The 23,859-nt window shown below is 37.0% G+C and overlaps 1 protein-coding gene across 2 annotated transcripts; it reads right to left on the reverse strand.

The window, feature by feature from the left end:
- Window position 1: 1 nt before the first annotated feature.
- On the reverse strand, window positions 2-17,158 carry LOC125275727 (interferon-induced very large GTPase 1-like). Of its 2 annotated transcripts, XM_048202942.1 has the most exons (8): window positions 17,056-17,158; window positions 9,688-9,722; window positions 9,339-9,399; window positions 9,199-9,248; window positions 8,634-8,873; window positions 6,384-6,659; window positions 5,995-6,267; window positions 2-5,266 (listed from the first exon to the last, which is right to left on the reverse strand). In XM_048202942.1, the coding sequence occupies exons 3-8, from the start codon at window positions 9,371-9,373 to the stop codon at window positions 606-608; spliced, it is 5,535 nt and encodes a 1,844-aa protein (XP_048058899.1). In that variant the 5' UTR covers window positions 9,374-9,399; window positions 9,688-9,722; window positions 17,056-17,158; the 3' UTR covers window positions 2-605. The 2 variants fall into 2 exon arrangements, with proteins under 2 accessions (XP_048058899.1, XP_048058900.1); XM_048202943.1 differs by lacking the exons at window positions 9,688-9,722; window positions 17,056-17,158 and having other exon boundaries at window positions 9,339-9,612.
- Window positions 17,159-23,859: the final 6,701 nt, after the last annotated feature.

The raw sequence follows: 23,859 nt of genomic DNA on the forward strand, positions 1-23,859 counted from the left end.
GTAAATGGTTATAAAATGTTTTTCATTGTTATGCTTTCATTTTTTATTCTTAGTCTACACATTACAATGGCAAATGGTTTACAACTACACACAGTATGATATTTGGTAGAGTCAGTGAATTTACAATACAGTAGAAAAGAAATATCTCAGCTACTCTAAAGCCTGTCACAAAGATAAAAGTAACTGTTAATCATGCCATGTTACAGAAGGTCATCCATTTTTTTCCCATCCAAACAATGTTTGATATTAATTAGAAATAGAAAAATATTCTTTGATTTTGTTTGCTTATATAAATTAAATAAAATTGGGTTAAATACTTTAGTTGACATCAATGCCATACAGGTTTATCAAAATCATTGAAAGCTCTATTCATGATTCACAATCTTATTTCTTCATTGACTGTCATTTAGCAAACTAAATTTATGTACAATATTTTACATCTCCACATGCCAGGGTCAAGTTCTTTTGCTCAATGGCCTGGTCAGAGTACTTTTCCAGTTCACATTTACTTGTGTTATTTAGAGGTATTGTCCATGTTTTGTGTGATATTTTTTATATTTCTGAGGTTCATTGATATTGGCCATTGTTTCCCCCATCCTTTTGGATTATCTCCTTTTGAATGTATCTTCCAAGCATTTATTTGCCTGATGTAGAGTGATCCTATACCAATCATAAGGTATGTCTGCTGGTTTTAAATTGTATTTCTTTGCAAACTGTGTGTTGTACTTAGCAAATATGTATTTCCAGAAGTCAGTGGCCTGAATACTAGTGTCAGGCTGTATCCACCAGTCCGGATAGATCTGTCTGTATTCCTTATATGGATACCACTGATATCCTGTGTCTTTATGGCGGAATGATACATCACTAGCAACAGAAGAAGAACATATGTCAGGGACTAGTTTATTGGTTTCAATCCAGGAATAGTAACCAATGCCTTGTGGCCGATGGATAGAGACAAAATGATTTGTATGCTTTTTTCCTCCAGCTTCACAAGGTGCACTGCAAAATGGACACTTTTTCCCACAGCCAAACACTCTGCTGAAGAGCACCTCTTGAGGTCTGTTCACTTTGAGTTTGGTTAGCTTATCTCTTACATTCCTTTCAACACGTAGCTGATCTTCTAAGCACTTGTGCATTTTGTCTAGTGAGGATTTAAAGCAGTCTATAAACTCGGCAGGGTTAGAGTTGTATAAAGCCAGAGTTGCATTGAGGGTGTCAGTTGGTGTGACCAGCTCTTTATTAAGACTTTTGAAGACATTGGTCACAAAACTGCATATGTCTTCCTTTATCTCTGCATTTTCAACTGCTTCCTTGATTTTGTTGATGATTACGTTCAAATGCTTCATCTCCAACTTCAGAAGAGCCCCTTTCTCTGAAAAATGTTGAATAATCTTCTCTGAAATCCAGTCAGTCACAAACTTTTCATAGTTGTGCACATATTTCAGAATATTGTTGAAGTCTTCATCCTGAAGTAGCTGTTTTAAAAGTGAACACTGGAAAAATGAGCGTGTGCAAAAATTAAGCCCTCTTTCACCTGTCAACATTTCATCCACAATGTCAGGTCCAAGACGTTTCTGGATGTATTCCATCACGGCAGGGCCAAAGCATTTGATGGCACACATCTCTGCCTTGCTCTGACACTGGTCACGTTGGTAGTAGAGGTCTTTAAAGTCAGCTAACCATTGCTCCTTGAACTTTTCCAGAGATTTTAAAGGGTCAGTTCTCTGTATGTAGTCATCATGCATTTTCTGGAAAGCTCTTGCTGCAATCCCGCAAATATGGATCTTGAGAGCTGCTTCAATTTCAGGGCTTATCTGTGGATCCTTACAGCTTTCCAAATTTTTGTCAATGAAGCACAACAATTCTTGTATGTCAGCACTATTGTAGTCTGATTTTGGTTCGGTCTTATTTGTAATAAATGTTTCACTCTGAAATATAATTTTTTCGCATGTCAGTTGTATTAACCTGTGTTTTTTATTTCTCTCTGCAGGCAGCAGAGATTTAGAGATTCTTGTTAGTAAATTCATTTTTACAGTCGTTACAAAAAAAGGTTTAGTTCCGCACTGGTCTAGACTGGTGACATTTGACAGCATCTCACGTACAGCTCCACCTTTCATTTCCAAGTTATTATGTAAGAGACTGTATGTTTCCTTCACCACATCTTGCCTTGGTAGTGCTGTAAAAGAATTCTGCTTCACAATATCAATCCATATTTTTTCAAATTCTTCATTTAGTTCACTGTCAGAGAGTGTATTTGTTCTATTCCTGCAGTCTTGGATCAAGTTGAGCACTTTCTCTCTCATGGTATCCCTCTGCTTTTGCTTTATAAGTTCCACTTTTTCAATTCCCTTCTGTATCAAAACAGCATTCTCCAGTTTGTTTCGTATCTCCGTCTCTGTCTCCCTTTGAAGGCCTCGTGCACTATTTAAAAAGTCCTCCTTGTGATTTTCAACAAGGTGTGCATGTTCCTCCTCTCTTTCAAAGTATTGCTGAATTATATCTAAAAGTTTTTTCCCTTCTTTTTCCAACTCATAAGAAGCTTCACATTTTAAAGCAGCCAATAATCTATCAATGTTAAGTACGTTTGTTGACTGCACTGACATTACACCCATATTAGTGATTTTGGTTTCAGACTTTGTATACCAGTCAATCATGTGCTTCTTGAATGCCCATTCCCAAGTGTTAAACTCAGCACAAAGTTTGGAGTAGGCTTCAGCGACGAGGCTATTGCGAAAACTGAAAATAAAGCTTTCAAACTGGACAGCCTTCCAGAGACTTCGAATCCATTCTTTAAATACCATGAAGTCTTGTGCCGGAAATTTTGATTTCTTCAAAATGTCAAGTATCCCATTCTTGAACTTACTCACTTCTTCACTGTAACCGGTACTAACAGGAGCCATTGGTGGAACTCCAAGCCACAATCCAGGTATGTACCAGTTGTTTCCTTCAATGTTGTACTCTAGAATGTCTGTAAATTTCTTGTTGGTGCCCCTTTTTTCCATTTTAGCAGCTGCTTGAGTCATAATGTCTAGCTGTTGAAAGAAACTGATTCTCTCTCTCAAGGTCTTTTCACGCACAGCAACATCTGCTGTGTTCTGGTGTGCAAAATGACAACAGGGCCTTTTCCCCACCTCTGTCATACGAAGAAAGGCATGGACAACAATTTGCAAAGTGTCTTTCATTTCAGTAGCATTTTCCATGGCAATGTTGACAATAGTGATGTCGCTGAGTCCAACAACAAGGGTCGCAAGTTCGTTATCATGCTCATAACTATCAGCTAGTTTTTCCAACTCTGGAGATTTTAACCCCTCTGTGTCAATCACAAGGATATAGTCACACTGAAGCTCTGATCTGAATTCCTCAGATACGCCTATTAGAAGCATGAAGGCGCCTCTTGTGCATCTTCCACTGCTAACAGCAAACTGAATTCCAAACATTGTGTTGAGGAGAGTAGACTTCCCAGTGCTTTGAACTCCTAAAACTGTAACAACTCGTATTCTGTTGTGAGGTGCTGTCAGGTTGTTAAGCGCCGTAAGCACATCTCCAATCCATGTCAGTGGAATGTTTGATGCGTCTCCATCAATAAGTTCTAGAGGAAACCCATTCAGCATCAGCTGAGCACACATTTCTGGCAGTTTCTTCAGGTTAATGTTCTTCCAGTCTCCTTGGAAGTGAGCTGATTCATAAAGTTGACTTAACTCTCTCATGAAGTGTTGGACTCCTAAAGAGCTGCTGGAAATCTGATTATCCAGATCTCTGAGACGTTCTTTATCATCTGTGTGATTCTTACATGCATCCCTATACTGCTCCTCGAGCCTGGATAGATGCTTTCTTGTTAGACTATCCAAATTTATCTTCATCCATTTGAGAAAATACAGCTGTTCATTCGGGGAGCAGTACAAGCCAGAAATGAATAGAGATACTGCATCTCTAATGCTGTTGCTTCCTTGTTCCTTTCTTAGATGTTCAATTTTACTTTTAAGTTCACTCTTGTAGTGCTCAATGTTTTGTTTGTTTGCCTTTCTGAGTCGACACATCTCTTTCTCCATTTTAGATATCTCTTTACACAGTTTCCCTTGCAAAGGCAACTGCCTTGTTTTATATTCTAGTATATCTTCAATGTCTATTGTGATTCTGTCTGCCATTTTCTTTGATTTTTGACACATGGCATCATTTTCATCTACAAGAATCCTCAGATTTGGTGCGATCTTTGACATCTTTTCGATGCTCAATTTTGTAGAATCTGCAAGCATTTCAGCAACAGTCTTCTGTAATGTATTGACAAATTCATCCTCATTCATGTACCCATCCTTGATGATTACTGAGTATGTTTTGAGCTTCATCTGTGCCAAACTGTGTTTCAAATTGTTTCTTGATGTTGGATCATTTGTGGCGCAAACTAGAACCAATTTTGATCTGTATTGCAGGGAACCCAGAAATGTCTGGTGTGAATCCAAATCATCGCAGAACAGAAAAACTGCAGAAGATGTTTGGCACAGGAAGGCGAATTGGACCTGAAATAGAGAAACATCTCCACGGAGATTAGCAAAGGCTACAGGCTCTTTGAAAATGTCAATAGTTTCCTTTCCATTAGGGAGATACCAGCTCATTTCAACAAGACCATTAGAGATCTTTCTTGGAATGTTTGCATTTAGACAGTTCCAATGAATAAAAGTGTCATGATTTTGCTGACTGTTGCTAAGGAGCTTGTTCAGACACTGTGATTTAGATAGATTGTTTTTTCCAAGTCTAACAAAAGAGACCAGGGGCAAATCGGTTCGCACAATACTGTTTTCCTCTAAACCACGGGATCTAAATTGCTTTGTTATGTCCCTCAAGGCCCAAAGCATCAGAGTGCACTCCTTTGTGTCACAGTTTGGCAGCAGCAAAGGCACAGAGAACTGACACAATGACATTTTTAGAGCCATTTCTTGCTGTAGGAAAGGATCAGCACAATGGAACAGAGCTGTGATCAAATCTAGTGGATTTATTCCTTTCTGATCTTCATAGAAACCAGCAGATGTCTGAACGGTATTGATGCATTTCTGTTCACGTATTTTAGAGCTACACTTTGAAGCACATTTTCTGGCTGATGAATTGACCATCATGAGCTTTCTGAGGAAAAGCCACGGCAAAGATGTAAAACTATCTGCATTTTGGCCCTTATCTAATGGTTTCCTTATTTCCAACACAGACTTTAAAGTCAGTTTATTCTTCAAGTAGTGTTGTAGTCCCAGGTCCCTTAACACAGATTCCATATTTATGCCTGCAATGCAAGGTTATACAGTTTATATACCTGATTCAAATCATAGAAAGTAATGATTGAGTGAAATGATTCACTCTCTGATGAAAAGACCAACATATACTGTATGTTTTGGTTGCTGGTGTCTAGGGCTGGGCGATATATCGCATGCGATTGTCACGCGCATTTCGTCAGTAAAGCCGGTTCCCTGATTGCCGCTAAATCGCCATCACCTGCTTTCAAATGGAGCGGCATTTAATAGACAGAGCCGTAGTTCACTGATAAGCTACGCAATATCGCGTTCATTATCGAAGGCGATTCATCTGCGATAATGAACTATATTGCGATATTGCGTAGCTTATCAGTGAACTACGGCTCTGTCTATTAAATGCCGCTCCATTTGAAAGCAGGTGATGGCGATTTAGCGGTAATCAGGGAACCGGCTTTACTGACGAAATGCGCGTGACAATTGCATGCGATATATCGCCCAGCCCTACTGGTGTCCCAAACAAGCTTCATAGTTTTCTCTTTACATTCCTTTGAACAATTTAAGCTGCATTCAGGTAATTAATTTGATCAATTCATACATTTCTTGGTGGTTGAACACATGACCTTGACGTTACTGGTATCATGCTCTACTGTTTGAGCAACAAGCAGCACCAAAGCAGCACTAACCAGCATAAACCAACCTAGATCTGTATGGATATGCTTGTCTTTTCAAAAGGGCCATATTGGGATTATTAATAACTCACTTGTGCTATGTGTGATTTTTACAGGAGTACTCTCAAGTTTTGTGCCATTTAACTCAACTACAGTGCAGACAGAGAAGGAATATTCAGTTCCTGGTTTTAAACTTGACACATTAACCTCTGCCTTATCTGTAAACGATTCCATTGCATTGGATTCGCTTCTCCATATCACCCTGAATCTGTGAGGAATCTTGTCATCAATGATAGGATCAATCCATTTCAGATAAACTGAAGTTGCATCATTTTTGATCTGTATGTTTTCAGGTGGGAGTGGCTCTGTAGGGGATTATAAAACATCATATCATTTTGTGCATAATTCAATTTGTGGATTGGCTAAATATTATGAAAATGCACTGGCTGTAAATGAGCAGCCTCCTAAAACAGTCACTTACTTGTATGGATGATTAAAATGGCTGGTTCACTCTGTTTGCCATTATTCAGTATCACATTTATTGTAGCTTTGTATTCAGTAGCAGGAAGAAGATTGTCCATCAAAATGTTTTTTTCATTTGATTTCGCAGTCACTGATTCTGTTTTCTCTTCATTTTTATACATAATCACTTGAAATTTGTAGAGATTGGGATCCATTTTTTGAGGTGGTGTCCAATTTAATTTTACAGTTGTTGCATCCTCTGACACATATTCAAAATTCTCAGGTGCTGGGATTACTTTGGGGGAAAACAATACATGAGTAAACGCAAAGAATAAATAATGCCACCCACCTTTGTGACTTTTTGTGTAAGTTATATTGTTACATCAGTAGGTGGCGACAAGTCTTTATGAATGAGTCAATGAATCATTCACTCAACCGATTCATTCAAAGACACTGATTCATTCAAGTTCCTTGGGTGAGCAATTTATTTTTCAATAATTTAATTATACCATGCATTATTCAGAACAACATCACTCTTGCTTTTCCCATATTCCTTAAATAGAGTATAATGTATCATTGAGTGTTTTCAAAATTAAGTAGTCAACATAGATGAGATAGCTATTGCTATAAATATGAAGAAACTAATGAAATTAAGTGTAAAAGACTTATAAATTATTGTGTAAAGAGAATTAGACATTTAATTATAGAATCAGACGTATTTTTTAAACAGAGTAAAATATGTAATGAGACTGCTGAGTCCCCGCCCACCCCCACTACTATTCATTATATAGTCTATTATTCTAAAGCCAAAAACAGGTCCAAATGTAAATGATTACTCAAAGAAAACACACCTGCAAACAGGTGGAAATGTGGTGCTCAGCCCCATTATAAGGAGAATAGGCAAAGAAGAGTAAAACTGGCTAAACCTCATTGGCCCTCGCATATCGTCAGCATACCAAATTTGAATATGCAGAAAGCCACCGTGGAAGGGATATATGGTGGAACGTGACATTATGAGGCCACTTCAAATCAGTTAAATATTTTGTCTGATTTCTTGATTACTAAATATTGTTATGTAAAAGGACTCATTTGTAAAAGTGCTGTTGTGGAGTTTGCATTAGCCTACTTATTGACAATTTTAATAGTCTACTAATGCATTTATTTTTGCTTAACACAACTGGTTGTCACTTTGCTGCAGCTGACTGTATCATAATGTCTTAAAGTTGTCTTTGACAATTCTTATTTTTTAATGGAATATTGCAGTACTTATTATAAATGATTTATTCGTACACATAATTTTTTTAAATTCATGTGCCCTTGTAATCTTTAACGTCTGCATGAAATGGAAGCTGTGATAGTCTTTGCTGTGACAGTTCCTATTGTGACATATATCCAAGTGAAACGGCTTCGACTCAAACAAGAAAAACTCACTTGATTTTGTCCATTAGGAATTGTTTGGATGGTTGTGGTTTGCTATTGCTGTGATGTGATCTAATGTGAGTCAGGTATAGGTCTCTGCAGGACAGTAATGGCAGTTACAAGATCAGAGGGTGAGGCCATAATGAACGGGCATTTTCAACTGCGTGATTTGCTTACGTCACCGTGACTGTTGTGTTTAGAGGTGGGGTCAGGTAAGGGGCATCATTTTCAATGCATGATTTAGAAACAGATTTATCAAACACCAGTTTGAAAACGCCCACTTTTGTTCTGCAGAGACCTCAATCTCATGTAAGTGACAGATTGTCCTGACAAATTATGTGCATGGATAAATCATTTATAATAAATACTGCAATATTTCACAAAAATAAGAATTGCCCATTTTGCTATTTCACAGCAATAGCAAACCACAACCATCCAATGACCCAAACTGCAGATGGACAAAATCAAGTCTCACCTGCCACTTAACTCGGATATAGGTCAAAATAAGGAAGAAAAGACTGTCGCAACTTCTGTTTCATGCTGAGTTTCCGTTTCCCATATAATCTTTAAAATTTGACATGCTATACTTTCCCAAAGACTTTAGAATGTGCTTCAAATACACATAAAATGTAAAGAATGAAGAATAACAACAACTCATAGTAGGTCTTTTCATGACTTTGGTTCCTCTATTATGAAAACTCATCCTTTTTTTCCCCCTCATTTGCTAAACCCAGATAAAAAAAGCTATTTTGATTTCATTTCTCAGCCAATTTTTCTCCCTTTTATCCCATTTTTCTTAGCCAAACAATACACAGTGACAAATATAAAAGAATAGCTTGCCATAGTTTACCTGTGCTCACAGACGCAGAGAAACTCTTCTTTTCCTCAATCGCCACTACCCTGATGTTATAACTTGTGCCAGGCGAAAGCTGTTTTATCTCAAAATGGTTTTCATGTGTTGTTTTAGTATAATCTTTTTCTTCATTCTTCCATTCGATTTGGAATTTGTGTTGTCCATTTGCAGCCGTATCTGGATCTCCCCACTCTAAGCGTACTGAGTGCGGGCCTACATCAGTGAATCTAATGAGACCTGAGAGGAGAATATTTGGAAAAGAGTTTAAGGATCAGTGCTTTTGTTAAAGATAAACTATGTAACTTCTCTGCCACTGAATGGAAAATATAATGTTAGTTTATTTTGTTTTTAAATCCTTTATCTGCGAACAGATGGTCCTGCTACAAACTGGTTAAGACAATGTTGCTGTTTTTGCCTTTTTATGATGTGGAAATCAAGGTGCCATAGAGCCAGTGTTTACAGGTTTTAGGGAAATCATCCCACACACGACTTAAAGTTTATCCATAATCTGACAAATTACACATTAAAGCATGAATACTTAAAAATGAATTTAATTCCATACCTTCAGTTTCTTCTTCTTCTTCTTCTTTATCATTGTATGTTCTTGTATTCCTATTGTTACACAAAACAAACTTATTCACAAGGTATTTAAAATATAAATATATAAAATAATTTTCTCTCCAGTATTTGATTTCAGTTTACCTTTTAACATCATTGCTTTCATCACGGCCCCCCATCTCTTGCTTCAAAGCCTGCTAGTTTTCTTTGAGGTAATATTTTAATATTATTTATTTTTAGACATATATTCTCTGTGGACATCATTTAAAGATTTAATACTCATTCAATCTTTCAAGAATGTGAAAATACTTAAAAATGTTCATTTTAAAAGTACTCATTTGTCTACTTATGTAATAATATTTATGCATTCTGATTATATCATATTTAAACAAATATTAGAGAAACATGATTGAATTTTAAATACATTTTACATGACTGTTAAAAAACATGGTCTACAGTAACTCAAATTAAGAATATATTATATAATACTCACAGATTGATTCAGTGAATTTTGAGAGCTGCATCTTCCTTGAGATTCAAAAGACAAAATGATGGTCTCAATGTCTCGGTCTTATATACACTAACCAGCAAGGTAAGACTTTCGGTTTTTATTACATGAGCTCAGTTCCTGTCATAGGTGTGGGGGTTTGGGGGTTTGGGGGTTTGGCTGGTCAGACTGGTTTACACTTACTGGAAGCGAACACAACAATTTTGAATGTTAGGTATGAGGAAGAGTTTGAGATTGTATACTGGGAAAAGAGTGTAAGATTAACGTAAATCAAGAAGTAAATTACAAAACCCGCTGACACAAGAATTTTTTCAGTTGATGCAAAGGAATTTTTGGCAGTGAGCACACGCTGTTAAAGTGAAAGGTCTTTCAAGTGAAAATGTCTATATTTGTTTAATTTGATTGAGTTTATTGAACTGCAAAATGGCTGAAGCTTAAAGCTGCGCTCCTGAAGGCTCAGTAAACATGTTCCCTCTCAATATCTGTGGTAGAAAAAGCTTTGTCCAAAACATCCCGATGATGTGTTAGTATAAAGAGAAATTAACTAAAGCTGTTTGTACATAGATGCAGCATAAAGGGTTAGTTTACCCAAAAATTAAAATGATGTCATTAATTACCTGTACTTTCGTTCATCTTTGGAACACAAATGAAGATATTTTTAATGAAATCCAAAGGTTTTCTGTTCCTTCATTGACAGGTTATGCAACTACCACTTTCATGCCCCAGAAAGACATCAATATAGTAGTCCATGTGACTCCAGTGGTTTAATCTAAATTTTATGAACGCCACAAATTCTTTGTTTGATCGAAAACATTTTAAATCACTTTATTTACAAAATATGAATGTCCAATGCACGTTCATGAGAGCACCACGACGCAGAAGCTGCATGAACGCGCATTAGAGATTAATATTTCGTAAATAAAGTGGTTAAATTATGTATTTGTCACAAACAAAGAACTTTATAAAATTTAGGTTAAACCACTAGAGCAGGGGTGTCCAAACTCGGTCCTGGAGGGCCACTGTCCTGCAGAGTTTAGCTCCAACTTGCCTCAACACACCTGTGTGGAAGTTTCCTGTATGCCTAAAAACCATGATTAGCTGCTTCAGGTGTGTTTAATTGGGGTTGGAGCTAAATTCTCCAGGACAGTTGCCCTCCAGGAGCAGGATTGGACACCCCTGCACTAGAGTCACATGGATTACTTTAATAATGTCTTTACGAGACTTTACTACCTTCGGGCTGTAAAAATTATTTTCATGATTTGTTATCACAACATTATTTATTTGTCAAATCAACTTAGATAATTAAAGTGGTTCAGATAACATATATATCTCCATGGTATTAACTCAAATTTTACATTTTATTGAACTCAGTTTAAGTTAAAGGTGCCATCGAACGTTTTTTACAAGATGTAATATAAGTTTAAGGTGTCCCCTGAATGTGTCTGTAAAGCTTTTAACTGCCTATTTTGAGGCATAATTAGAAATGCGCCGATTCAGGCTGCGGCCCCTTTAAATCGCGCGCTCTCCGCCCCCTCCCGAGCTCTCGACTCTATCACTGCATAAACAAAGTTCACACAGCTAATATAACCCTCAAAATGGATCTTTACAAAGTGTTCGTCATGCAGCATGTCTAATCGCGTAAGTATTGTATTTATTTGGATGTTTACATTTGATTCTGAATGAGTTTGATAGTGCTCCGTGGCTAACGGCTAATGCTACACTGTTGGAGAGATTTATAAAGAATGAAGTTGTGTTTATGAATTATACAGACTGCAAGTGTTTAAAAATGAATATAGCGACGGCTCTTGTCTCCGTGAATACAGTAAGAAACGATGGTAACTTTAACCACATTTAACAGTACATTAGCAACATGCTAACGAAACATTTAGAAAGACAATTTACAAATATCACTAAAAATATCATGTTATCATGGATCATGTCAGTTATTATCGCTCCATCTGCCATTTTTCGCTGTTGTCTTTGCTTGCTTACCTAGTCTGATGATTCAGCTGTGCACAGACGTTAATACTGGCTGCCCTTGTGTAATGCCTCAATCATGGGCTGGCATATGCAAATACTGTGGCGTACACCCCGACTGTTACGTAACAGTCTGTGTTATGTTGAGATTCGCCTGTTCTTCGGAGGTCGTTTAAACAAATGAGATTTATACAAGAAGGAGGAAACAATGGAGTTTGAGACTCACTGTATGTCTTTTCCATGTACTGAACTCTTGTTATTCAACTATGCCGAGGTAAATTTAATTTTCAATTCGATGACACCTTTAAAGTTAAACAAACAATTTTTTACAGAGTTGTGCAGCCTATCAATTGAAGGACGGAAAGCTTTAATGAATCAGATTTCATTAAAAAGATCTTCATTTGTGTTCTGAAGATGAATGAATGTCTTACGAGTTTGGGACGACACGAGTGTGAGTAATTAATGACAGAATTTTTCATTTTTGGTTGAACTACCCATTTAAGCACCCTGTGTAAATGCACCTTTTGTGGTATATATGCCATTTTTGCAGTGTTAAGATGACATAAGTGCTTGCACTAATAGGAAAACTTACTGTAATAGAATCCAGACTGGAGAAAAGGAAGTACTTTTCTTTCATTAGTAATTATGATAACAGATTTTAATTGTTGAAGAATTCTGCTGCCCTCACCTGGCAAATGACATTAATCAGAGAAAGTTCTTAATCTTCCTATTTGACAAAGCAAATAAAATATGAAAATATGCATGTTCCTCATGTTTTCTGGCGAATGTGATTGTTGTCTTTTCACGAAATGCTCCACCTTCTTTCAAACTACATTTACATGTACAAAAAGCATTACAAATATGTCCTCTTGCATTATGTGCTACAGATATTTTCCTCTTTAATAACCACAAACTGGTCGGACCATCACAGAAAATGTTCTCCATAAAGAGCCAAATACCAAAGATTGCAGCCATGCTGAGAATTCACTAACGCTGGTTGAACTATATGACAAAGCACGTGATTTACAGTAAACAGAATTGTGCCTGATGGAACAGTCCTGGTCAATTATCAGTGTCTTTCCCTCAGTGTGTCCAGTTGAGACCACCCTCAGGATCTCTTAGTTTGAACACCTACATATATTCATATACAGAGTATTACATGCATGGTTTGATTATAATGCATAATATAACATTCAAGGCCTGAATAAAGGCATAAAATGTTTCAAGGTGAAGTGCTTACAATATCTGCTTTTTACAAGTGCTACTGCTTACAGACTTGTAGTCTTAAGACATATTGAAACAGTAACTTTTCATCAAATTATATTTTTCAGATTTTATTAGTTCACTGGGTCACCAAGGCAGCATTTTTCCTGAATTGCCTGTACTTTCTCATTGAATCAATACGATTGCATAACTGACTGCATTCATGTTATTTTGACAGACCAATAATTGTATTTACTTAATGTGAAAAGCACATCGTTTAAGTGAAAGGTCAAATTTGACTACAGTCATTGTAAATTTGTTAGCCAATGCATTCTTGTCAATAATTCTTTCTCAAGGAAAAGAAGCAGATGAAGGATTAATCTGTTTTCCAGTACGTATTTGTACAAAAGAAAAAAGGGATTCTGAAATTGGATTAGATTACGTAATCCAATCTTGGTTTTAATCTGGAACAAACCTTCAGTTTGTGTTGTTCAATTTTATTTCAGTAAGATTGGGATAACTTTGATAAAAAAAAAAAAAAAAGTCAGGATTATCCTGATCCCAGCAGAAGGGTGGATTCAGGGTGGACTTCAGGAATATAATGTAATAAAATTGGTCAAATAATACAACATTTATATGTAGTATACATATGTTTTTATATTTTGCTATTGATTTGTGATAAAGTAGATAAAGTACACACACAATAGGCTACATATTAAGCCTTTTAAAGGTGCTACAGAAGATCTTAGTGAGTCTGTTAGTGAGTTTTTGAAATGAGCGCATGCGTAAGAACAACCCTCCTCCTTAACAGCTCATTTCAAGGGAACGCCTCCCAAAACTCGTGCATGAGTATTGGAACACGAGTGTTTACCACCGGCATTCGCTGTGTCGTGTTAGTGGATTCATTATGTCGGACTCACCGCAGGTAACTCATAATCTGCAGTTGTTACTCCTGTCTCCTGACAAAAACATCGCATGCGGCACCTGTGGAGTGTGGAAAGTTACTGGAGCGCGCAGCCGCGCACGTCTCTCACAAGGAACGTAATGGCAGCGATTGACAAACCAGAGGGCCAATCGTTTACGTGATGATCGCGTAAACGATTGGCTGATGTTTTTAAGGCCCTACCTCGTGCACAGATGATGTATATTAATAATATTCCTTTCAGTTCACCTAATAAATAGTCTTTTATCAGTTAGAAAAGACAGTTTCAAGTAATATTGCAAAAATGTATAAAACAAAACATCCTCTGTAGCACCTTTAAATATATATTTAGTAAAATGTTTCTCGGGTGAGACCTTTTCTGAAAACGCAAAAACATTGAAATATTTTTTATTCGCCCATCTCATATTTTTTTCCATCACCATGTCCCTTTAGGGGCTCAGTAGGGGTCTGACTGTTTAAAGGCACAATATGTAAGACTTTTGGATTAAAATATCCAAAACCCACTAGAACAGGGTTATATATATTTTGTTGACTTGTCTACTTACATCCCATATTTTTTTTAAGAATGCTTAAATCTAGAGAAATAAGTCATTTTTACATAGGACACAGACCGTGTATCAATGACATCATACCTCGATTTACGGTTTTATTTGTAGAAACCATGGAAATTCTAAAGACGCTTTAATATATTATGTGTTTTTATTAGACAGGTGAGCACCTGTTTGGATACCTTTATAGAAAGAAAACTAATCATTGTTATCAATCGTTCTTATTGTTTGAATCTCGTTTTCTTGATTACCCATGAGTACCATGTATTATCATGACTAATATCGATCTACCTTACTGCAGTGTGCAACAAGTGTCTCTTAGCAGCCGCCGAGCGAACGCACAGAGTAACGTTATAACATTATTATCAACACACTAAAATGTATCTAATATGATAAAGAGTGCTGCGTTACCTTATACACTTGACCGGAAGAAACGGAAGTAGCGACTGCGTCATAATAAAAGCTCCACTGCTCTAGAGCCGTGTGTCGCGCTTGTCTCTTATTAGCAATCGCTCCATCAGCCTCGTTACGCTCCCACAGCACTCAGCTCTGCTCTGCTTCATACTACATAATGTTAATAATCTCATACATGAACATGATTTCTGATGAAGTCTCATCCCGTTTCTTTTCCACCAGCTGTGAGGTAAAGACAACATCTCCCATGAATCCACGCTCAATATCGGCGTCATCAAGCTACACCTTATTTTTGAATATTCGACCTCTAGTGGCATAAAACTACATAGCGTGCCTTTAAAAGAAAATGAAAATGGAAAGGGATGTTTGCATTGTTTTTTGTGCTGTTTTCTGTTTCTTTGAATAAAAACACTTAAAGTGACCCCGCATTGACTATTCTACCTCGTGTTCTTTATATAGCTAATAGTGTGAAATGTAAACCCATTTAGAGCATTAATTTGGTAATCTGAAAAAGTGTGTATCTGGATCAGGGTGATTCAACTAGGGTGACCAGACGTCCCGAAAAATTCGGGACAGTCCCGAAATCTAAACTGTTGTCCCGAATCCCGAATCTGGCCCTAATTGTCCCGAAAATTATACTAAAGCAAAATCTTGAGTAGTTATTGTCTGATAAACATTAAAAACTGCCTGCGGAGGTTGAGTCGTCCTGCAACCAGCCCCTGCCGGCTGCTCATTGGCTGCAGCATCTTTTTTAAGTTCTAAAAAAATACCGTAGGCGGCTAGATTTAGATATGCATGCCCTTTTTGTTTTAAAGGTCCCGTTCTTCGTGATCCCATGTTTCAAACTTTAGTTAGTGTGTAATGTTGTTGTTAGAGTATAAATAAAATCTGTAAAATTTTAAAGCTCAAAGTTCAATGCCAAGCGAGATATTTTATTTAACAGAAGTCGCCTACATCGAACGGCCAGTTTGGACTACATCCCTCTACTTCCTTCTTTAATGACGTCACTAAAACAGTTTTTTGACTAACCTCCACCCACAGGAATACACAAAAAAGGGGGCGTGGTCTTGTTGCGCTCCCACGGAGAAGAGCAAGAGTTGCGTTTGTAGAGTGTGTTTGTCGCCATGTCGTCGAAACGCTGTTATTTTCATCCCGCAGTTCAATCACCTTTGTTTGGCCTTCCCAGGGACGCTGTACTTAGAGATCAATGGTTACAATTTATGTTTAACTCGGTTCCCAAAAATTATAATTGTGGTATCCTTACTGCAATAGTTAATGTTGGACTGCAGTGCACATAATGGCCACAAGAGGGGACTATGTTTATGTATATGGCTGTTTTCCGTATGAGGTACTCTTCTGAGTGAGTGCTAACGTTGTACATTTTCTGTCGCTGCTTGTGGAGATTAAAGAGTTCAGTCTCTCGGGAATTATTGTCTTTTGTGTTCATTCGGCACGACACCACAATAATCCACATGTAAAACTATGTGCAGCACACGTTATGGTAAGAGGCGTGACTTTTCCGGGCACGGTGCGCTCAGAGCTGTCGAATCACAACACAGGAGCCGCTGGCACAATCAGAACTCGTTACGTATTTCTGAAGGAGGGACTTCATAGAACAAGGAAGTCATCAGCCCGTTTTTATGACAGTGGAAACAGCGGTATACAGATAAGTAAATTATGTGAAAAATACTGTGTTTTTTTACACGCAAAACATGAACACATGTTATATTGCACACTATAAACACAATCAAAGCTTAAAAAAAACACGAAAAACGGGACCTTTAAGCCCTGATGAAGAGAGCGCGAGTTGCTGCAGCCGCGAGGAGGACAGTGATGCACGCGTAGAAGAGTGATTGATTGTTCGTGGCAGGAAAAATACTTCACTACACAATTATTTCGTTATTTTCGTTTAAGCTTATTAGCGTTAGGCTATACAGAAAGCTCTGATTTACGCACTGTTACTTACAACAGTCATTGTTTTTTTCCTTTCACAATGACTTTTGAGTTCATGATTTTAATGTTGTTTTTTGTGGCAGACTAAAGACTAATGACAGACTGTTGATCTTTGAATAAAAATATGTTTGGTTCAGATTTGAAATTCATTATCTTTTATTATAGACTACGCAGTCTAATATCAAGAAGCCCCCCATCCCGTCACCCCAGAACCCAGACCCCCCCGCCGTCCCGAATTTCAGCCAATCTCATCTGGTCACCCTAGATTCAACTGATTTTACTTTGAAAAACTGGCACAAAAGTAAGATGCATTACCTGATCCTGGATAGCAAAATATTGAATTTCCAGATCATTTTGATCCAGATGAAATCTTTTGAACAACTGGTCCCTGAGCAGCATTCCACCTGACTTTACAGAGAAAAGCTTCTCAGAGTATCGACAACAACGCCATCTGCTGGCTCGTAAAATTTGCAACAGCCATAAAACCAGTAAATATAATGAGTTTTATCAGCTGAGGAACTGAGGAAATTTCTTTATTTTTTAAAAGATATAATTTCTTACCTAAATGTCTGCGTGTGTGTACACAAAAATGTATGTTTTTAATGTAACCTTCTCCCTTTAAATACTTTGGAATAATTTCTGCAATTTCATATTATTTCTTTGAAATAATAATAACTGACCAAAGTATTTAAATGAAAGTATTTAAAAGGAGGTGGTTACATTACACAAACACACATGTGCACAATCATGTAAGAAATAACATCTTCCAAAAAAGCAGGAAAATGCCTCCCTTCCTCAGCTGATAAAACTCATATTTACAGGTTTTATGGCTGTTGCAAATTTTACGAGCCAGCAGATGGCATTGTTGTCAATACTCTGAGAATCTTTTCTCAGTACAATAAGGTGGAATTCTCAGGGCCCAGTTGTTCAAAAAATTTAATCTGGATCAGAATGATCTGGATTTGGAAAACCCATGTTTGGCCTTGTACCTGATATAGAATTTCACACTTCAAAGATGGCAAAGAAACACTTCTGAAAGTGTTTTACACACTGTTTAATGCTGTTCAGAGCTGCATAAATGCATTTGGAGCAATTACAAAAGCAAACTTAGATTCTGAGATGGAATCTTGAATCATGCCTTTACAAAGTGTTTATGTCTAGCCCTGCAAAAATAGATGTATCTCAATTTGCATGTGATATATCTAGTTTCCATGACAATGTCGAGTACACATAGTGAATTTGTACATGTACTATAGAAAATCTAAAATTTAAAAGTGTGGCTAACCATTGATTTGCTTGGTTTGCCCCAACCCACATGCTCAAATGTCAAGCTATATGCCTATGATTTAAAGTAATGTAATATGACTACCTTTTGATTACTTTTAGATTACTTTTGACCAAACTCATTTATCACATTTATTTGAATAGGATAATTGTGTACCATATTGATATAAAAATATATTACATTCTTTGTCAACAACATAAACTGCATTAAATATTACATTAAGTCAGGGTTTCCCAGACTGGGAATGATGAAAAGCTATTACTGTCATGATCCCAGCCTGTGTTTCCCTGTGTTGTGTAAGGTCTTTTGTGTTATTTCCTATTTTGGATCATGTTTTGTAGTCCTTTGTAGTTCTTGTTGATTACTTCCTGATTGTTCCCAGGTGTGTCTTGTTTGCCAGTCCCCCCTTGTGTATAAATACACCAGTGTTTCTCATGTCCTTTGTCTAGCGTTGCCAATATATGGTTGTATGATGTGCGTTTGTTGCAGCTTCACGTGCCTGGGTTTATCTTGTTCCTTGTCTAAAGTTATTTCAGTTGTCCTGTTTCAATAAATTTCTACTGCATTTGGATCCAACGCCTATTGTCTGCAGCATCCGTGTTACAAATACGTATTTAATCATAAAAATGTAACATTTGAAATAAAATAAAAAGCAAATCAAAATAAAACACTTACTAAATATAAAAAATATATTTTATTTGTTTACCTGCATGTCATGTGATCATTAACCAACATCAGGGAACTGTGAACTTTATTATTATTAATGTTATTATTGTTTTAGTTTTATTATTAGCCTAACTTATTAACTTAAAATCTCTGTTGTGGTTGTATAAAGCGCACAAAGATGAAGGAGATCAGAAAAAAAGGTCTTTAATCCAATAAATCCAACAGGCAAGGAAAACTCAGGAAACAGAATAAGTAAAACACTGACAAGACAGGACAAAGAACTGAACAGAACAGGGAGAATATACCAGACAAAATGAGGGAACTAATGAACTAATTAACTGAATGACAGGTGAACTGAATGATTAATCATGGGAACAAACTGGAAACTAGGGCTACATCCGAAAAATTAGGCCTAGTCCACACATACACGGGTACTTTTAGTTTTTCCTCCTTCGTATATATGTATATAAAAAAACCCGCATCCACACGAAAACGCAAAAACACGCTATGAAACGCTGACAAGAGCATGACAAATCAACAGGTGATGATATAACCCTAACCGTAAAGCCATGTTAGCCAATCAGAAGCCTAGAAAAAAGGAAGTTTTCAAAAATGTTCGGTTTCAGTGACCAAACACTGCATTTTCATGTGGACAAATGGCCAAACTGCATAGAAAAAGCTGCTGTTTTAAAATACCCATGTTTGTGTGGACAGGGCCTTAGGCAGCTGACTTGTTGCCTCGCTGTCCTATCAGGTAATGACTTTGCAGGCAGCGTTTGCGCACGAAGGCAACTCACGAACTTTTGGACAGACTTCTGAGGCAGCCAAACGATTTAATGATCTACAGAAAAATAGCGTGAGCTTTGTTGATAACTAAGCAAATATTTTATTACTTCAATATCTTGCTAGAAATGACCACCAACCGCAACTTTCAGATGCCATCTTTATTTTTTAGCTCCACTGTCACAGAATGGAAAGCACAGGATTGTGGGATATCAAAGTCAGTAAAGGATACATCCATGCTGCCTTCAAAAATCGATCAAATGAGACAGGAAGTGATGCCTTCCTACTTTGGAAAACGTCCTCTGAAAACAGCATTTTTCAGTTTTCGGATGCAGCCTAGGTCATACAGGAAAACAGAACTAAAACACACTGAACACAACATAATCCTGACATTACGCCTAGATATCAATTTTTCTCGTATAGATTTTTTAAACAGAATTACATAAAGAGGGGCAAATATAGTAAGACCAAATCGGGTTTAAATACACAGATATTGTTCTTACATGTTAAATGTATTGCTTGTAATATGTTTTTTTTTTTTTTTTGTAATATTACTCTTCCAAAGTACGCAAACAAAATTCCTAGTCAGTGACCTACATTCCTTGCGAGTATTGGTAATGAATCATTAATTACTGTTAATACTAGATAAAATAAACCTGTGGAACCACAGTCCACATGAACTGCCCAAACTGAATTGAACTCTGTTCAATCAGAATCAGTTTTCATTCTTTTAAATTGAATTAGCTGAAAACTGTTTTAACTATTTACTACTTTAAGAACTTTACTGAAATGGTTAAGTTCACTCGCACATTGCTTGATTACTCAGGTTTTACATGTGTGAACTGATTTTATTGAGCTTGTGGAGACAAGATGCATGTATTATGTAAATTATAAAGATTATGTAACTTTTGTTGCTAGGAGGACAAGTGAGGTCACTGGAAACTTCACTGATGTTCTACAATGTAAAAACGTTTTTTCTAAGTTTTAAATAAAACAAAGGTTATTATAGGAGTATGTTTTACAAGAAAATGTTGTTTTTGGCCCATACAGGCATAGAGCAGCATGACTGTCTTTTATAAGTTGTTAACTGGCATTTAGTTGCTCATCTGAAGAATGTTGTAAACAACGACACTAAATTGTTTTACGTTTTATTATATTTTAAAATGTAATTTATTCCTGTGAGGGCAAAGCTGAACTTTTACTTTGGTCTTCAGTGTCACAAGATCCTTCAGAAATCATTTTAATATGCTGATTTGGTGGTCAATATGCTGTTTGGTGGTTTGCTGCTAAATTTGTTTTGTGGAAACTTTTCAGGATACTTTTACAAATAGAAAATTCAAAAAAATGATTTATCTGAAATAGATATGATGTAACATTACAAATGCCTTTTGAAAAAAAAAAACTTTGGAGTAGTGTACGGGGCCTTTTGAGTATATAGTGCATAGGGCCAAAGGCTTACAAAGAACATGTTATGTATTCAAAATTATTATTATTATTTTTTTTTAAATCTGCCACTTCAGCAGAAATATGAATACCATACACATTGTAGACCACACAGACCTCTCTCTAACAGTAATAACTGTTTATTTTGCAGACATCTGGCTCTCTCAATGCACACTAGCTGTTTTATTAAAGCAAAGACTCGTAACTCAGCTCATTACTGTTATGTAACTGACACCGTTCTTTTAAAACCACTGTAGCATGCAAACGTTCTGCCATGAAACTGATCTTAGGATAAAGCAATCAAGTCATGTTATTGTTGTGGGGCTGTGTTGGCAGTTTGCTCAAATGCCAAGAAAACATCAAGACACAATAATAAAATGTACATATATTGTATGTAAAGTATTGTTTCTGCTTCATTTGAACACAAATTTACAGCCACACTCCTTGCAAGGGGAGTCATTTCACATTAAAAGTAATACCACTCTACAAGGGTCAGTAACACTGCATTAATATTTAATGTTTGCCGTAGATCCTGTCACAGGACAGAAAAAATCTAGCTATGTTCCATAACCTGCTGAGCTAGACAGCATTTTAAGGCACTTGATGGGTTCATGTAGAACTCGTTTTTGCATTCCACGCTGCTCTTTATTTGTTTTTCTGTAAACAGGCACCAAAGGGAATCAAGCTGTCTCACTGCCTTTTCGGCGTTTTGTGCATCAGTGCCATTTTTTTAAAACAGCATCAAGTTAAAACAAGTTCAACTTTCAAAACACATCTTGCATTTTACCTTGTGTTCTTATCGCTCAGCACTGTGTAGTTGAAAAACAGTATGTGATGAAAGAAGTACGTCTGAATTCACAGTACTCAAAAAAGAGTTGGCAAAGACTACCCGTATTACCTACTACTTCTGGCGAGATTTTGAAGTGTGCATACAATGGACACTTTACCATGAGGCCACAGCAGAGGTCTTGAGAATGGCAGTGAAACGACGCAACTGATGCTGGTAGGTCACATGGTAATGACGGCATGGCCAATGTGGTGTGTCTGGATTACATTCATACTACACACATTCACACTATAGAACATACCATTTTAAGTAGACTACTTATTCAAAATAGTAAATACTTGAATATATTTGAAACTATTTCATATAATCTACAAATAATTTTATTTCTCAGAATTCTGATATATAAACAGGGGTGCACATAACTTTTTTGGTCTGGTTCTCAAGGGAGCACCTAGAGAGGCTGCTTGGTACTCACACTTTATGTGGCATTTATCTTACAAGTTGTCATCATCATTAATAACCATTAATTCTCCTGACCGCTCTCCTCACTATCTTCTTTTCTCTCAAACATGGTAGATGATGATGTTTTGTTTTTATTTTATTAACACTAATTATGACACAGACAACAGCAGGAATATTAGGCTGATGTCACTTTAAGAACGAATGCACGGACCGAATATACTGACACACATCCGGTTTGTTTCTCAACCGTTCACTTATGACATAACCGAGAGAATAGAGTGCCGCAGGGATGACGCGTTTTTGTAGGCCAACCCGGAAGTTAGCGGCGCACGGTTGAAAGCCTATGCATTTTTCCCATAGACTTTAGTAAAATCACAGAAAATAAGCTCTGTGTTTAACAAATGGTTATGACACTTACATGTTTTGTCTATCATGATAATCTTTACAAGTTAGCACAACATTTATAGATTTTGAAGCCTAAATAAAGTCGTCAGATATAAAAAGCTAACAGTAGGCTATAAACGGACTACAGCACACCATGATCGCGGATCAATGTCATCACCACCAAGCATCCTCAAACTGTATTTAAAAAACAACTTTATTTAAAAACATGCTCGCTGATTATGATCTGTGCTGTTATGAATACTTTTCCACTTTTTCATGAGAAATGCTGTCCAAATGTCCCGTTTTTAATGATGACGTCTAAAGTCCCCGCCAAAGGAAGTAGTCCCTTTTAGCAACTTGTTAGCAACCGCCGATTTTAAGAACACAGTAAAAGTTTAAAAAATCACAAGTGGGTTATAACTGGTGTGTTTTATGTCATAGATCAAAACGTGAAAGTATTTAGAGGCTTTGTTAACCACAAACCTTATTTCAGGCGATTTAGCAAAAACCCATTCAAAAAACCATAGACAGTAAAAGAAATGGACACAGCGACCCCACTGGAACTCAATTGAGACAAGTGAAGCCCATTTTTAGCCATTTTTAGCACTTCCGTTTCTGACGCGCAGACTCAAACTAAGCTTGATGACGTCAGCAACCTGTCTGACAGATGTAAATCTTCTAGTAGCTGTGCGTGCAAACTGCCATCGTTAATCTTGCAGAGACGGCGAGCTTGAGCGGGGAGTTCTTTGGCGTGAGTGAGCAGGAGTAATTATTCTGATTAATTATTTTGTATAGTATTTTAAAATGTAACGCCAGTACGCCATATTAAGTTAATGCATACTATTGCCTGCGAGCTTCTCCTCCTGTCTGTACGGTAATTTCTCTACTGTGCGACAGAGAGTCGAGTGGTTATGACGCAATCGTTAGTCTATTTTTACAAAAACTGTTTCTACGGGGCCATAATGTAACATAGAAGGTAATGGAGCCCTTTATACATTGTCGTGTATCTTTAGAAATAAATAATGGACAAATGGAGTCTTTAAACGCCTCAGATGTAAAGTTATTCGCTGTCAAAGTGACGCCAAAATGAATGGGAGTCAATGGGATGCTAACGCAAGTGAAGTTCTGCTACAAGATGGCGGCACGTGGCCGACTTCAACTTCCGGTCGACTTCTTTGGGCACTGCAAAAAACCCATAGGGTGTGTCTCAATCAGTTCCCTAGCTCCCGAGCTCGTGAATCAGTATATCGTGTACACGAATTCGGGCACTGGTAAGGACAGTAAAAGCTGCTGGTTCACTACACATTGG

Source organism: Megalobrama amblycephala, linkage group LG9 (assembly GCF_018812025.1).
Source record: "Megalobrama amblycephala isolate DHTTF-2021 linkage group LG9, ASM1881202v1, whole genome shotgun sequence".
Taxonomy (NCBI): domain Eukaryota; kingdom Metazoa; phylum Chordata; class Actinopteri; order Cypriniformes; family Xenocyprididae; genus Megalobrama; species Megalobrama amblycephala.

Excerpts from the sequence above, each read along its gene's own strand:
- LOC125275727 (XM_048202942.1), bottom strand. The coding sequence starts at position 9,373 with ATGGGGGGCCGTGATGAAAGCAATGATGTTAAAAG. Across the intron at positions 8,874-9,198 it reads AGAAGAAGAAGAAACTGAAG|GTCTCATTAGATTCACTGAT; the intron begins GTATGGAATTAA and ends TTCTCCTCTCAG. Across the intron at positions 6,660-8,633 it reads CTCTGCGTCTGTGAGCACAG|TAATCCCAGCACCTGAGAAT; the intron begins GTAAACTATGGC and ends TTTCCCCCAAAG.